Source organism: Clupea harengus, chromosome 15 (genome assembly GCF_900700415.2).
Source record: "Clupea harengus chromosome 15, Ch_v2.0.2, whole genome shotgun sequence".
Taxonomy (NCBI): Eukaryota; Metazoa; Chordata; class Actinopteri; order Clupeiformes; family Clupeidae; genus Clupea; species Clupea harengus.
In genome coordinates this window covers 24,819,798-24,836,355 of record NC_045166.1, presented here as the reverse complement: position 1 = coordinate 24,836,355, position 16,558 = coordinate 24,819,798, and the positions used below count along the sequence as shown (strand labels likewise).

Below are 16,558 nucleotides of genomic sequence, written 5' to 3'. Positions count from 1 at the left end.
ACACACACACACACACACACACACACACACACACACACACACACACACACACAGTGTGAGAGTCCAGTAGGCAGTGTATTTATAGAAGTAGGGCTGAGACTGGGCTCCCTGCTAGAAGAGAAGAGCGGTCGCTCGTTCGTTCTTTTCTATAAACAGGAAACGCCCTCCAGCAGCCACGTGCTATGATCTGGGATGCGGGGAGGGTCCTTGCGAAGCCGCTGGGGGTGTTGCTCCGCCGCGACGGTGGCGTGGGCGAGTGAAACAGCGGCGGAGAGAGCGCGCGTGGCGTGAGATGAACGTGTGACACGACTGAGTTAATTACAGGTGGAGCAGGATGGAGAGGAGGCAGAGCTCTGCCAGGGTGGGGTGGTGCGCAGCTGCAGCAAACTGCACGCGATCTTCATCTCTCGGATTGGTGTGTGTGTGTGTGTGTGTGTGTGTGTGTGTGTGTGTGTGTGTGTGTGTGTGTGTCTGTCTGTGAGTGTGTTCTCTCACCTTCCCAGGATCTCCAGGAGCTCAGCGACGCCATTGAAGTGCTCCGTCTCATAGATGAACCTGCAGACAGAAATAGACACGATGAGTGCGCGAGCAGAGACATTCCACTGGGTTCAGTACCTACAGCACTCCCTCTCAATCCTGTTAGGTTCAAGTGCTCCTCCAATGGATCGGCGCTCCTCGTTGGCACCGTGCTCCATTACAGACCTGTGTGGAATACCAGACCTTGTGCTCAGTCCTAGTACACATTAGGGTGGGGTTCTGTATTCTGCCGCTAATTGGCTTCACAGAGATGCTCCCTGCATTGCAAATGGCCACAGTGGCCGAGAAGCCACATCGTAACGCGAAAGAATTCACAGAATAAAAGGTTCACTGAAATTGCCCAATTAGCGGCCCCGAGCTGTGATGCAAGCGATACTGCTCAAGTGAATTGAGTCTTTCACTTGCATTCAGTCCTTTTGTGTCACGACAGCCAAAGTAGGCCAAACCCTAACAAGAAAGACGACCAGAAGTACTTGCTGTTCCACATTTCACTGACTACGGCAGGTGAATGCATGATCAGTGTCTCAGGATTCACTACACCCATCCTCTGCCGTTTTTATGTCTGTTCACACATCATCCTACAGTTCAATCGATTGACTGTCAGCCCCTGATGTTCATTAACCAGCTTCCTCCTGAAATCCAGAAGTATACGATTCTATTAGACTGTGTGGCTAATGAAAGTACACCTTGTTTGTTATTGAGCCAAGTCATTCATTGACATGGTCAATAGACACGCTCAAAATGCTCAACCCATCATCCAAATACAACTCCAAAAGGTCTCTCAGAGCAAAAACACCACTTAAGTTGTGATTTATTATTAGATCAATGAAAGAGCCTTAAAAAAAAACAACAAAAAAAACAAGGTGTCTGAAAGGTCCTAGCAAACACTCAAATATCATGGTATTGCCTTAGCAAGGTCACAGCAAAGTGATCCCAAGGTAATGGGTTCAATTCCCCTGGGGCACAAACCGTTAACAACATATCAGCCTCCACACTGCGAGTCTCCCTGGAGGAACGCATCTGCCAGCTCTCAACACTGTAGTGGCTCAGGTGGAACCATCACCACACTACACTACACTACACTACACTCTCAGCAATAGGCTCTGAGAGCTTGGCATGGCCGTTCATGCCAACCTTTCTGCCAGGCAGTGTGCCAGCTGAAACACGGGGTGCAGCTGCGGATGCCCACTGTAACTGTCCGCCTTCCCCTGGGCGCCAAGCACAGCTTTCCTTTTCCAGGGCGTCCTATTTTAGGGGGGTGCGGCAGGGGCAGGGTGCCACTCTCCCGCAGCCCAGCTGGCAGCGAGTGGGCAGAGCGCGGAGTGGTCCGTTGCTATTTTTATGCGGAGGCAGATGGGCCGCGAGTGGGCACTTCCGCTGGGTTTTGTGCCATGCTGACAGAGAGACAGAAGGGGGAGGGGGGTGCCCGACTGGCATGGCTCAGGACCATGAGGGGGGAGGTGTGCACACAAGCACACACACACAAACAAACAAACACACACACAGACTCTCTCCCTCTCGCACACACACACACACACTCTCCCTCTCGCACACACACACACACACATACAGACACAGCACACACATACAGACACAGCACACACACACACAGACTCTCTCTCTCGCACACACACACACACTCTCCCTCTCGCACACACACACACACACAGACACACACACACACACACACACACACACATACATACAGACACAGCACACACACAGACTCTCTCTCTCGCACACACACACACACACTCTCCCTCTCGCACACACACACACACACAGACACACACACACACACACACACACAGTTACTCATTCACTAATGCATGCACCCTGTTCAGAGTGACAGAGGTGAACTATGGTGGCGACAGCAGGAATGTAAAACATGTGGAGTTTCCTCACATGACTCAGGCATTCAGCAGACACCACTGATTAGAATGCAGTTGCTAAAATAACAGCCCTGCTCAGAGCGCCAACACAGATCCAGAGTGGGCGTCCATAGCTGGGGACTCAGTATGCACGATCTCCATTTAAAACGCTTTGGCCGGGGTCGCCAACAACATGCATTCTTTACATAATCCCACTTTGGCCCGAGTTTGCACATCGACACGTGTGCTAATTGTTCATTGACTAGATAGATGTAAAAGTTGCGAACTGGAACAGGATTTCGAAACTGCCAGGTACAGTATCAGAGAAGTGACGTTCAGCACAGTAGCTAGGGTGTAACAGACATCTGAGGAGCCAACATGGCGGCACCTGGGCGGTTGAAGGGTAGTTTCCAGTCCTGCTGACCTGGAAACAGAGGGCTGCAGTGGGAACAACAGGCTACAGAGTTACCATGACAAGGGCAGGAAGACGTGTTAAAGATAGCACGAAGGGAGAGGGAGGAGGGAGAGAGGGATTAAGAGAGAGTGTGGGAGGGAGGTAAGAGACTGATATAGAGAGTGTGAGGGAGGGAGGCAGGGGGAGAGAGAGAGAGAGAGAGAGAGGAGAGGAAAGTGAAACAGAGAGAAGAGGAAGTGGGCAGGGGATGAGGAGATGAGACTGAGAGAAGAGAGAGGAAGGGAGGAGAGAAGAGAGAAAAGACTAAAAGTAACTGAATGATAGCGAGAGTGACAGACAGAGAGGGAGAGGGAGAGAGAGAGAGAGAGAGAGAGAGAGAGAGAGAAACTAATACACAACATGCTCAGACCAGTATAACATCCAAACCTTCAATTTGTGTCAATAAAATCAAACCATCTAAAGAAGACTATTTGGAACATAAGAGAAACCAAACTAGCAGCCAAAGCAGAATGAACTTGTATCTGACCCTAAACAAGTATAAAGGGAGGGAGTGAGTTAGTTAGTGAGTGTCAGTGTGTGTGAGAGAGGATATGTGAATATCTCAATGAAAACAGGAACAAGGGAAGGAGAAAAGTGGGAAACAGAGAGAGGGATAGAGAGATAGAGGAAGAGGGATAGAGGAAGAGGGATAGAGGGATAGAGGAAGAGGGATAGAGGGATAGAGGAAGAGGGATAGAGAGTTGAGGAAGAGGAAGAGGGATAGAGGGATAGAGGGATAGAGGGATAGAGGAAGAGGAATAGAGGGATAGAGGAAGAGGGATAGAGGAAGAGGGATAGAGGGATAGAGGGATAGAGGGATAGAGGAAGAGGGATAGAGGGATAGAGGAAGAGGGATAGAGGGATAGAGGAAGAGGGATAGAGATAGAGGAAGAGGGATAGAGGAAGAGGGATAGAGGGATAGAGGAAGAGGGATAGAAGGATAGAGGGATAGAGGGATAGAGGGATAGAGGAAGAGGGATAGAGGGATAGAAGGATAGAGGGATAGAGGAAGAGGGATAGAGGGATAGAGGGATAGAGGGAGAGGGATAGAGGGATAGAAGGATAGAGGAAGAGGGATAGAGGAAGAGGGATAGAGGGAGAGGGATAGAAGGATAGAGGGATAGAGGGATAGAGGAAGAGGGATAGAGGGATAGAGGGATAGAGGGAGAGGGATAGAAGGATAGAAGGATAGAGGAAGAGGGATAGAGGAAGAGGGATAGAGGGATAGAGGGATAGAGGAAGAGGGATAGAGGGATAGAGGGATAGAGGAAGAGGGATAGAGGAAGAGGGATAGAGGGATAGAGGAAGAGGGATAGAAGGATAGAGGGATAGAGGGATAGAAGGATAGAGGGATAGAGGGATAGAGGAAGAGGGATAGAGGGATAGAGGGAGAGGGATAGAAGGATAGAGGAAGAGGGATAGAGGAAGAGGGATAGAGGAAGAGGAATAGAGGGATAGAGGAAGAGGGATAGAGGGATAGAGGAAGAGGGATAGAGGGATAGAAGGATAGAGGGATAGAGGGATAGAGGAAGAGGGATAGAGAGATAGAGGAAGAGGGATAGAGGGATAGAAGGATAGAGGGATAGAGGAAGAGGGATAGAGGGATAGAGGGATAGAGGAAGAGAGATAGAGGAAGAGGGATAGAGGGATAGAGGAAGAGAGATAGAGGAAGAGGGCTGGAGGGATAGAGGAAGAGGGATAGAGGAAGAGGGATAGAGAGATAGAGGAAGAGGGATAGAGGAAGAGGGATAGAGGGATAGAGGAAGAGGGATAGAGGAAGAGGAAGAGGGATAGAGGGATAGAGAGCTAGAGGGATGGAGGGATAGAGAGCTAGAGGGATGGAGGGATAGAGGAATAGAGAGAGAGGGATGAAGCAGCACAGGCCCTTTATGAGCGGTCTGAGGGAGGAGCTGGGGAGTCCTGTGGCCTCTGGACTCTTCCTGGACTGTGTGCCTGCACGGTCAATGCTCCTATGGGCTGGGAGATCACTCACACTCACACTGTCTATCTGCCAAACACGTGCGTGCACGCACACACACACACACACACACACACACACACACACACACACACACACACACACACACACACACACACACACACACACACACACACACACACACACCACAAAAAGACCACCCCAATATCCACACACACACACACACACACTACTACTACCCTGTAGATCTCAGAATGAGCCTTGACATTAGAGGTCTCCACATTTCCAAAACATCCAGATGTGCTTTGCGCTCAGCATGGGTTTGCCGGGGGCAACATGCAGCTGCTTTAAGGTCATCCCCATCTTAGCTGTGTGTAACTCGGGTCATGTTGATATAGTTTAAGAGACACTTTTCATGTATCTGTATACATTTTTGAGGGCCTGAAAAATCTTAACAAAATAAATGTCTTAGACAGACTAACAAAATGCACAGGAAGCACCCGAATGCAGGACAACACCGGTCTTTTAATCCTGCTATTACATACAGTAAATCACTGTAGGACTAGAAGTCCTTTTAGTTTTTAACAAAAGTGGCAAAATGCACATTGATAAATGACGCACAATGTCCATGTACGAATTAGAGTATCATGTGAGAAGGGGGGGGGCAAAGAGAAAGTGTAGATCATGGGTGGATGATGAAACATACTTCCTTGGTGTACTTTATCTAAGCGCTTAGAAAAAAATGAATCTTTCTTCACCTATGAACATGTGAGGTGATTTGGCCCTGCTCCAGTACAGCATAGTACAGTCTACGCGTGTGAGCTAAACACATGCGCTAAAACACATGCTTTTGTGTTCATGTGTGACTGCATGTGTGTGTGTGCTGTGAATGTGTGTGGAAGTCTCAAATGGCTGTCTGAATAAAAGTTTAACCGTTTGCATATTTGCATATGGGTGCGCATGTGTATGTGGTCATGTGTGTATGTATACATCTGTGTATGTGAGTGTGTGTGTGTGTGTGTGTGTGTGTGTGTGTGTGTCTCTCACCGCAGGAAAATGTTGTTGATCTGTTTCCTGATAAAGGCACGCAGTCCCAGGAACTTCCCGTAGATGCGGTGGAGTACAGTCTTCAGGAAGTCACGCTCCCGAGGGTCCTCGCTGTCAAACAGCTCCAACAGCTAGAGAAAGAAAGAAAGAAAGAAAAGAATAAAGGACACAGAGTGAGGGAGGCAGTGAAGAAGAAGAGGAAGAGAAAGCATGAGGGAGTGACAGAGTGATAAAAAAAGAAGGGGAAGATAGAAGAGAGAGTGGCAGGAAAAGAGACATCAGTCTAAAGGCAAGTATCCTCTGTCAGCACATAGCCCTGTTAGCCTGCAGCTAATGATCTCGCAGCCTCAACCCAAGGGACACGGGGACACGCAGACAGACACTGATGAAGGGACACGGGGACACTGATGAAGAGACATGGGGACACTGATGAAGGGACAGGCAGACACTGATGAAGGGACAGGCAGACACTGATGAAGGGACAGGCAGACACTGATGAAGGGACAGGCAGACACTGATGAAGGGACACAGGGACACTGATGAAGGGACACAGGGACACTGATGAAGGGACAGGCAGACACTGATAAAGGGACAGGCAGACACTGATGAAGGGACAGGCAAACACTGATAAAGGGACAGGCAGACACTGATGAAGGGACAGGCAGACACTGATAAAGGGACAGGCAGACACTGATGAAGGGACAGGCAGACACTGATGAAGGGACAGGCAGACACTGATGAGAGGACATGGGGACAGGCAGGCAGACACTGATGAAGGGACAGGCAGACACTGATGAAGAGACACGGGGACACTGATGAAGGGACAGGCAGACACTGATGAAGGGACAGGCAGACACTGATGAAGGGACAGGCAGACACTGATGAAGAGACACGGGGACACTGATGAAGGGACACAGGGACACTGATGAAGAGACACGGGGACACTGATGAAGGGACAGGCAGACACTGATGAAGGGACACAGGGACACTGATGAAGGGACAGGCAGACACTGATGAAGGGACAGGCAGACACTGATGAAGGGACAGGCAGACACTGATGAAGAGACATGGGAGAGGCAGACACTGATGAAGGGACAGGCAGACACTGATGAAGGGACAGGCAGACACTGATGAAGGGACAGGCAGACACTGATGAAGAGACATGGGGAGAGGCAGACACTGATGATGGGACATTTGGTGCTTTTGGGATGTGTACTGGCCACTTGTCCTTCTGAAATATACACGTCAACTCGTAAAACACGGGAGTGCAAGTAAATAAATAAATATGTGATGGCCGGCATCGAAATATCCTGAAGCCTGAATAAGCCGTGTGCATTTGTTTGTACTGTACATGCACATGTATATGAAATAGGGCTGTCAACGAATATTCTAAATTCGAATATATATTCGAATAGTTGTTAAAAATAGAATTTCGAATGTGAAAATTAATATTCGAATGTAAAAAAAAAACAAAAAAAAAAATGTGTTTATTGTCGCATACACCAAATTTCTTCAGCGCAGCGAAATTCTTATGACTTGGCAGCCAACATCTACGCAATAGACGGCTTACCTGTTGTATGCCGTCTACTGCGTAGATGTTGGCTGCCAAGTCATAAGAATTTCGCTGCGCTGAAGAAATTTGGTGTATGCGACAATAAACACTTTGACTTTGACTTTGATGTATATACACACAAGTGTATGGGGTCTTTTTCCCCTCATTGGGATTTATGATACGTTAACAATAACGTATGGTGGTAGCTGACGACAGCACCACTCAGTAAACATACACCCTGCCACACAGACACACATGTACACACACACAATAATAGCCCATTTGTAGACATTTTCCCTCAAACCTTTTGAAACACATGAAGTAGTTATTTCTTTTTAATTCTGATTACATTTAATTTAAATCAACCCAAATACACCGTCCCTATTTCTAAGTCTCACTCACACACAGTTTCTCCCATACTCTATCGCCCATTTTATCGCCAACTTTCTCACACATGAAGCACTGTGTCTATGTGTTATACAAATAACACATTCTCTCATTCCCTCCCACCCTCGGTGTGGTTGAGAGAGCGAGAGAGAGAGAGAGAGAGAGAGAGAGAGAGAGAGAGAGAGAGAGAGAGAGAGAGAGAGAGAGAGAGAGAGAGAGAGAGTTTGTGTGTGTGTGTGTGTGTGAGAGAGTGAGTGTGTGTTTTGGTTGGCAGCCATCAAATCCCATTTTCTTCTGGCCTGCGCAGCTTATGCAACAGCCTGGAAACAGACACAAGGACAGAGACACACATGCGAGAGAGAGAGAGAGAGAGAGAGTTTACGACAGTGGAGAGTGCAGAGAGAGAGTGTGTGTGTGTGTTTACGACAGTGCAGAGAGAGAGAGAGTGAGAGTGTGTGTGTGTGTGTGTGTGTGTGTGTGGCTATAGTACTGAGGTGAAGCTGGTAAGGATCAGTGTGTGAAAGCCCAAACTGCAGGACCGTAAGAAACATCAGTCACAACATCAAACACGACCATGAATACCAACCTAACACACACACACACACACACACACACACACACACACACACACACACACACACGTCATCAGCATCTCATTCTGTCATTATTGTTTACAATATCCCCCAAAATAAGTAGGTTGTGTGTATGAGTATGCCATGGTAAATGAAGAGGTGGTGTATGTGCACCCACCCCCAGGATGCACTCAATATTATCCAGCAGGCTTTCAGCTGAACCTCTGACCTAACCAGTTAGGGACAGGGTAAAACACATGCAAGGGCACACACACACACACACACACACACACACACACACACACACACACACACACACACACACACGCCAAAGGACCAAACAGGATGCAGCTGGGATCAATGGCCTGACCCTGTTATTTAAATAAAATGGTGTGTGTGTGTGTGTGTGTGTGTGTGTGTTTTAGGGGGGGGGGGGCTCCTGCCACTGATGTGTTCCCTCTCCACTGACAAACAGCCTGAGCGGCTTGAGTCCAGCACACAAAGAGAACACCATCCTTCCTTTATCCTGCCCCTGATAAAAACACACCCACCTCAGGTCACCACGCACGACCCGGTGACGCCCCCTAGCTGTCGTCCCACACGGCTCTTCCCTCCGTGAAGTCTAACGGGAGACATGGGAGCTGCAGCTCGACAGATGGCACCTCTCTTGATGAATGCCAGCTGCGGCCCAGGCACGCCGCAAACATGTGAATGCCATCCGCATCCCAGATACTTGTGCCGCGTTGGCACCGCATTCCGACCCCTCGGGCCAACAGAGGATGGCACGGGCACTGGCACCGCCAAAGTGATGGTCAGGGTTAAGGTCAGGGTTAAGGTCAGGGTTAAGACTCCTAGCTCTGACCCGCCAGGCGCGGCTAACGAACCGATGGTCAGATAAGGAAAACATGAGCAACGACTGAAGGAGTACCCCCCCCTGAATGCAGACATGCACCGCTAGCGTTTTGAATGCATGTCTAAGCATAACGTGGTGTTTATGTCAACACCGCTACATGGGAACACAGGATCCTTTGGGTTTTTAGGCTCAGGCTGTTTGTCTCGTTTCCAGGAAGTGGTTTTAGGCTCAGGCTGTTGTTTTGTCTCATTTCCAGGAAGTGTTTTTTACTTTGTTGTCACCTTATGCTTGTGTTGTGGACATGCTTGTTTTTCCTTGCACTCATTAAAATGGAGTGGGCTTAACAAAGACCTGTGGCCTGTCTGTGGGCACTTACACAGAGAGAGAGCTAAATTTATACACCAAAACAAAACTGACATGAACAGACACCACCACCCCCCCCCCCCCCCCCCTGTAAATGTGTGTGTGAGTGTGAGGATGACAGTGAGTGAGTGAGTGAGTGAATGAATGAATGAGTGAATGAGTGAGTGTGCTGTCGTGTGCAAAGAACACACACATTTATGATCACAAAGAGAGTAAGCCCAGCCTGCATTAGCAGTGAGCATTAGCTTCACAGTTTCCCCATCTACATGAATATTTATTTAATACTAGTTATGCTACTTTCCAGCAGATCAAAATTACCCTCTGAGAACCTTTGTACTGGGCCTGTGTCTATACGCCTATCTATCTATCTATCTATCTATCTATATATGCATATGTGTGTGTGTGTGTATGTGTGTGTGTGTGTCTCTGATGACATGCATATGTATGTGAAACCAGCAGGATATCTATGGTGGGGCAACTACGTACACATCCTCAGCGGATCCACTGCAGGGGTCATGACCCTGTGGCTTCCTCTCACTGTACCAAGCACAACCTCCCCACCACACACCAAACACACTCCCCTGTGCCCCTCTCAGTCCGTCCTTGTCCTTGTCTTTGTCCTTTGTCTTTTTCCACACAGATACTGTTTCTCTCCGTTTCCCGTGACATTTAGAGTATTTACATTTACGATAAGGCAATTGGATTGGCTCCGAGACAATCCCGCATGTCTACATATAACTCTATACGTGTTTACACTCCGTCTCTCCAAGCACTCTCTCTCTACGTCTGGTTTAAAAATACCCTGTGTGCATGCATGGGAAACTCTGGAGCCAGGGGGACAGGCCACGCTGTAGATATGGGAGCTCTGGGAAGACCCTGGACTGGTCCCTAGTCAGCCTCGCTGTCCCTCAGCCCAGAACCTGGACCTCGGCCCTCTGGAGGAAACACACGTCTACCACAACTGCATCCACATCAAGCCTGCAGAGAGCTCCCTACCAACCCCCCTACTGGTGTACAACTTTTCCTGTTTTCATGCCAAGTTGTTCGGAGAGCATATGGCAACAAACGGGACGAAAAAGTCCTGTTCCTTCAGCAATGGAAGTTATGGCCGGAAAGCAAAACAAACATACAAACAAACTAAAATTCTATTCCTGAAAGACTACGAAAACTACTGCGCATCTGCATCTATGGTCTACAGTCTCTTCTCTACACACACACATATACATATATAATACACACACACACACACACACACACACACACAGTGTAGTTTTCCATGTGCCCATCAGATTATCAACAATTCTATTCCAAACATAAGAATTCTTGTTCTTTTAGTGGTTTGTGCCAGTACCTTCCCTGAGGAACTTCCTACCAGTTTGTACTCACCAAAATCTTGCCATTTATGGACTATTGTGGGGCCATGAAATATAATTTATAACTAGTTTAATTTGTGGGCAGCACGGAAAAGGTCAGCTATGTGAGGAGAGCCAATACTCCAGTTTAAATGGCTAAAGAACATCAAAGTGTTTCGCTGTTCGACAGAAGAAATACACACACACACACACACTCCCACAGGAGCTGTCTGATGGCTTTTTATGCACACACCCAAACACATGTACACAGCCTGTGGCCTTTATACACACACACACACACACACACACACACACACACACACTTGTGGATAGGTGAACACAAACACTGGTCAGCCGCTGTGACCACATTGAGGTCCAGGCTGACACACACACACACAAACACACACACACACTTATTCTGGGAGAGACGATCGAGAGAGGGAGGGAGGGACGGAAAAAGAGAGATAGAGAGGAGGACCTGACGTAGATTAGGATCATTGCATTAGGTAAGTCAGTCCCACCAGGAGCTTGCCAGTGTTTGTTGTGATTGTTTGCGGCCAAAAGTGAACGAATGCAGAATTCCCGAAATTTGTAGTTAAAATGACTATGATTTTGTGTGTGTGTGGGGGGGGGAGGGGGGATCCTTGAATTTTACGAAATTGCAAAATCCTGGAGGGATTGGTTCTGCCAAGTCCCCTCAAAGGATCCGCCATGACAGCTAAAACGATTTTGGATGGCGGAAAAAACAGCAATAAGGCTTTTTATGATGCACTGTTTGCCATCTCATGTTTGACAACACTGCAACTGCTAGGCTGGCCATGAATCATCACTGGACGATATGACAAAGTCTAAGTGAGCACCCTGAGTGATGAACCCAACGGAGACGAAAAGATGTTTGTTTTCCATTTTCAGGTCTGTTTCACAGGGTTTTATATTGGTGACGAGGCAAATTGTCTTGTCATTCATATTTATCATCATATGCCATATATTTTTACTCCACGGACATTAAGTATTAAACTTACTACATAATAAAGCTCACTTATTTAATCGACTACTTGCCAAACCCTCTCCTGTCTCCTAGACTCCCAACGACAGACGTGACGCTGGTTGAGACATGCGCAGCTGGGCTGTGGATATGCTGTCGGATAGCTCCATGCTGCGGGAGAGTGTGTTGCGCTGGGCTTGCATGTCTGTCAGTGATCTCAGAGGAAGCAGAATATGCTGAGAGAGTGATACTGCGCGAAGGAGCATGCCTGTGGTCACCGCGACAACGTGATACAGGCCTACGGCAGGCCGCCCTTCCTTCCGATGTGACTTTCACACACGCAACTATTTTCACTGTGTGTGTGTCAGCCTCGAGAGGCTTATGAAAGCAAAAATGCACTGTAGGCAGAGTAAGATGGATGTCAAGTTGATGGCTAAAACTACATGTATAGGGCAAGGGGATATACAGCATTTTAAAGTACAATTAAGACCATTCATAATCTTTCTAAAGAGTACAGACAGAGGGCCAGGTTTCTCTAGCACAGACACAGACACAGACACAGACACAGACACAGACACAGAGACACAGACACACACAGAGAGAGAGAGAGAGAGAGAGAGAGAGAAACATCCACAGACAGGCTGGTGCTATGTATTGTCTGCTATCTGGCCCCTGGAGCGGTTGTTGTTAACACAGGCTCTGCTGCTCTTGTAAAGAGTCTGGCTGAGAGACACAGGAGCGACTGAGAGCACTTACTCTCCTGTACACAATCTGCTGTTGTCGCTCATGTTGCCACAGTAACGGCCAAACAACACTGCCTCTAAAAGCCTCCCTACTGACACCACTTTATCCAGGGAGGAATGCAGTGCATGCTAAGAAAGTGCAAGGATTGAAGGGTTTCAGTCTTTCCCTCTCCATCTCTCTCTCTCTCTCTTTGTATATTTTTTTTTCTCTGCTTCAAACTCTCAAATGTCTTCCCTTCTTTTTTCTCTTCCCTTTCACTCATTCACTTCACCGTGACCTCACTTCCTCTCTCAGCCTCACTCATCTGCTCTTTTTCTTCACTTCAGTCACTCAAACAACTGAACATCCCCTCCCTCCACTTGTCTCTCTTACCTCCTCACACACACACACACACACACACAGACAGAGTTCCTCGTATGCTGTAAACACAGGGGTTATTTAAAGATCGAGTTGCTGTTATCGCTCACGTCATGGAAAGCGCCGGGGACTCAGAAGCTTTTGCCATCATAGCGAACATTATGAGGGGCCCTGCATCTGGGGTCAGCTCAGTAGCGCGACACAGAGAAGCGTCCATCGGGAGATGCCCCGAGTCTGGACGGTGCATGAGACAAACACACACGTATGCACACTCACATTTATGCACAAACGCACATATACACACACACACACACACACACACACAAAAGCAAAACAAGGTTGCTCCAAGAAGCAGGAAACCACTGAATTGACTCCATCTCGCAAGTGACATTATCTGCCATAACCAAGCCCATTTGTCACAGGCTTATTTGTGTGGCTTATTATGCAACACCATTCTTGTCCATCACAACAGGAAACCAATCGAGTACATCTGTTAATGCACTCTGTGACGAGACTATGCAACAGGCAGCAGTGTATTTAACACTACTCTTGCACGAGACTTTAAAATACAATAAACCTCAAACATTTGTTGTTCTGGTGAAATATGAGCCTAAAAGAAATCAAAGAGACAACACAACTTTTGACTCCCCTCAAATGGACCGCTAGCTTGTGGATTTGGGGGAGGCAGTTTTGTTTCAAATAATTATGCATTGGCACAGCTGCTCTGTTTGATGTATTGTTGTGGCCTCAATTTTTTTTTTTTTTTTTAATCTGCCCGTTGAAAACAGAAAAAAAAAGTGCAGGACTGACAAAGAGACTCGGAAAACAGTCAGAGTTAGCCAAAGTTCACGGTCAACCTCCGGGCAGGATAAATCAAAACACCAATCGAAGAACAAAACAAAAAAAAGCACACACACATCTTCTGTTGGTGTCTGTGAGCAGGTGACCTTTTGGTGTCTCGCATGAACAGACTGCCAACTGTTTTCAAAACAGTGCTTTGATCGAGTGAAACGGGAATGACAAATAGCTAATTAGCATGAGGGGGATTTAATAACCCTCCGCTTCTGGAGCTGGAGATGAAAGTGCTGTGCTGGGGCCTTTACCTGTGCACAAAACCAGCTACCCATTCCCAATGAGGCCCCAATGCATAGAAGGGCACAGACTACCCTCTCCACCAGTGCCTCCAAATGGCCATTAGACTGAATTCAGCCTTATGATATTTCACTGGTGACCAAGTCCGATTACACCGATTTAAAAGTTGCAGTCCACAATTCTAATCCCAAGACACTTTGTCAAATTCAACAAACGGCTTCTAACAGTTCTCTAGCTGTCCATTTTGGGTACGATCTCTTTCTCAAAAAACCCAACAACAACAAAAGCAAAAGTGGCTCAGACCAAGCACGTACACTATTCCAGCTAATCAGCATGTTGCTTCAGGAGCATGGAAGGACAGGGGTGTAATTTGATAAGCTGCAACAACCTTTCGCCAGAATCGTGGACTGTACACTTTAAAAGGACTGCATCAATGTGAGCACTTCTAAGAAAACAGGCGTTGGCAGTGGGCAAACAACGCACCTGCAGGTCTGTTTGTGCGTCAGTGGCACCCAGGACAGATATTTCCACAGCCTCTAAGAGGTTGTGAAAGTCCATTTGCACCACTGCAGGGGAAGGAAGTGGTTTGCCATGAGGCGTGGCCGTTTGCTTGGGCTTTGAATGCGAATGTGTGGTCAATTTATGGCAATTTCGGTTCCTCAGATTACCGGGCTTGTCAATTTGAAATCATCGTTTTCCCCCCCTGTCTATCAGGCAATCTCTTCCCTTTGCTCCCAGTCAATCTCTCCCCATTTGTTTGTCTTTTGTCATGTCTCTCTGATTCTCTTTCCTTCTGCCTTTCCCTTCCCCCAACTTACTCTCTAATCTCCACATCTTCTCACCACTCTATATTCTGTACCTCTCTCTCTCTCTCTCTCTCTCTCTCTCTCTCTCTCTCTCTCTCTCTCTCTCTCTCTCTCTCTCTCTCTCTCTCTCTCTCTCTCTCTCTCTCTCTCTCTCTCTCTCTCTCTCTCTCTCTCTCTCTCTCTCTCTCTCTCTCTCTCTCTCTCCATCTCTGTGTGAGTTTCAGGTCTCAGCAGTGTCGGAATTGCAAGTCTTTATTAGTCTACACATCTCATCAGAGAGTCAGACTTCAGAGCTTGGACAGGAGGTAAGGGAGGTGGCCTGCTCACCTGCAGCACAAACTTCTGGTCGATGTATCTCTTGGCGATGCTGGGCTGGAAGTCCGGGTTCTCCAGGAACCTGAGCATGAACTCGTACACCAGCTGGGGACAGATTGTGACGCATTAACATGGCGTCCTAAAGTCTTCCTCCTCCTCCTCCTCCTCGAGTAAAAACACTAGCCACAACTCTGTGTGATGAGCAATAGCAATTTGTAACAGCAATGCGTTGGAAACATACTTTTGACAGACAAAAAACCATCTACAGTTTATTTATGTGTGGTTTGGATAAAAGCATGCATATATCTCTTACAGAATGGATTTTTAAAAGAGTGGGAAGGCTAACCTGTATGTGGGGCCAGGAGGCCTCAAGGGTGGGTTCATCCTCCTCTGGATCAAAGTCTGGGTTGTCGCTGGGCGGAAGAGTCCGGAAAATATTGGTGCAGATCTGTGGACGGGCACAGGGGATGGGGAAAAAGCAAAAGAAGAAAAAAAACGTCAAACTTGAGTGGAGCAGACGGGCAAATGAATGGACAGAGAAGGCCTGCCCACAGAGCTCCTCCTCAGGAGGCTGAGAGAAGGAGGGGAAAAAGAAAGACTCAAAAAGACTCATTTTTGGCCCACTGCACAGGGCTGCAGTCATCCAGCAAATGAGAATGATTTTAGGACTGGATTAAAAAAAAAAAAAAAAAAAAAAAAAAAAAAAGAGAGGAAGAGAACAGAGGCACATTTATGTAATGTGCTCGGCCGCTAAACATCACAGGGAGAAATAAACACTGACTGGATCAAAAGGCCACTGGGTATTTTCTTCCTTTATTACACAGGGACTTGGTGAGTGAAAACTAAAAAAAAGGGAATTTCTAGTAGGATCCATCTGTCACTGCTGTGTATGTCGAGCCAAGCCTCTAGTAATGTTTTTCCAACTCCCAACAACTACCCCCACACCAACTACCCCCCTCCCCGGTAATCTTCTATATTTAGCAAAACTAAAGATCAAGATATGCGCCCTGTGTTATTGTGCATTCAGGCTAATTATCCCTGGCGAGAATAAAAAGCTGGTTTCCAAAGCATCTGGACGTGCACCACTGGGTAATTACACTCCAGCCTGGGCACTCTCTGACCCAGAACCCTGCAGGGGGAGATGGAATTGCAGCAAACTTGCTTGCCAAACATTACTGCCAAGCTTACATACGTCAGTGTGTGTGTGTGTGTGTGTGTGTGTGTGTGTGTGTGTGTGTGTGTGTGAGGGAGTGAGTGAGTGAGAGATACACAACATGGGTTTCCTTCAAGGATGCTTCAAGTTACCCTGAATCAAATGGTCAGTACGACCCA

General features: G+C 47.5%; 1 protein-coding gene across 2 annotated transcripts in view; it reads right to left on the bottom strand.

The window, feature by feature from the left end:
• Positions 1 to 16,558, bottom strand: part of ppp2r5a (protein phosphatase 2, regulatory subunit B', alpha isoform) — a 58,848-nt gene that overhangs the window by 4,229 nt on the left and 38,061 nt on the right. For both annotated transcript variants that reach the window (XM_031581164.2, XM_031581165.2), the window contains exons 4-7: positions 15,573 to 15,674; positions 15,239 to 15,331; positions 5,849 to 5,979; positions 496 to 555 (exon numbers count right to left, since the gene is read on the bottom strand). In XM_031581164.2, the coding sequence (XP_031437024.1) occupies positions 496 to 555; positions 5,849 to 5,979; positions 15,239 to 15,331; positions 15,573 to 15,674 (386 nt within the window). The remainder of the gene's footprint in view (positions 1 to 495; positions 556 to 5,848; positions 5,980 to 15,238; positions 15,332 to 15,572; positions 15,675 to 16,558) is intronic.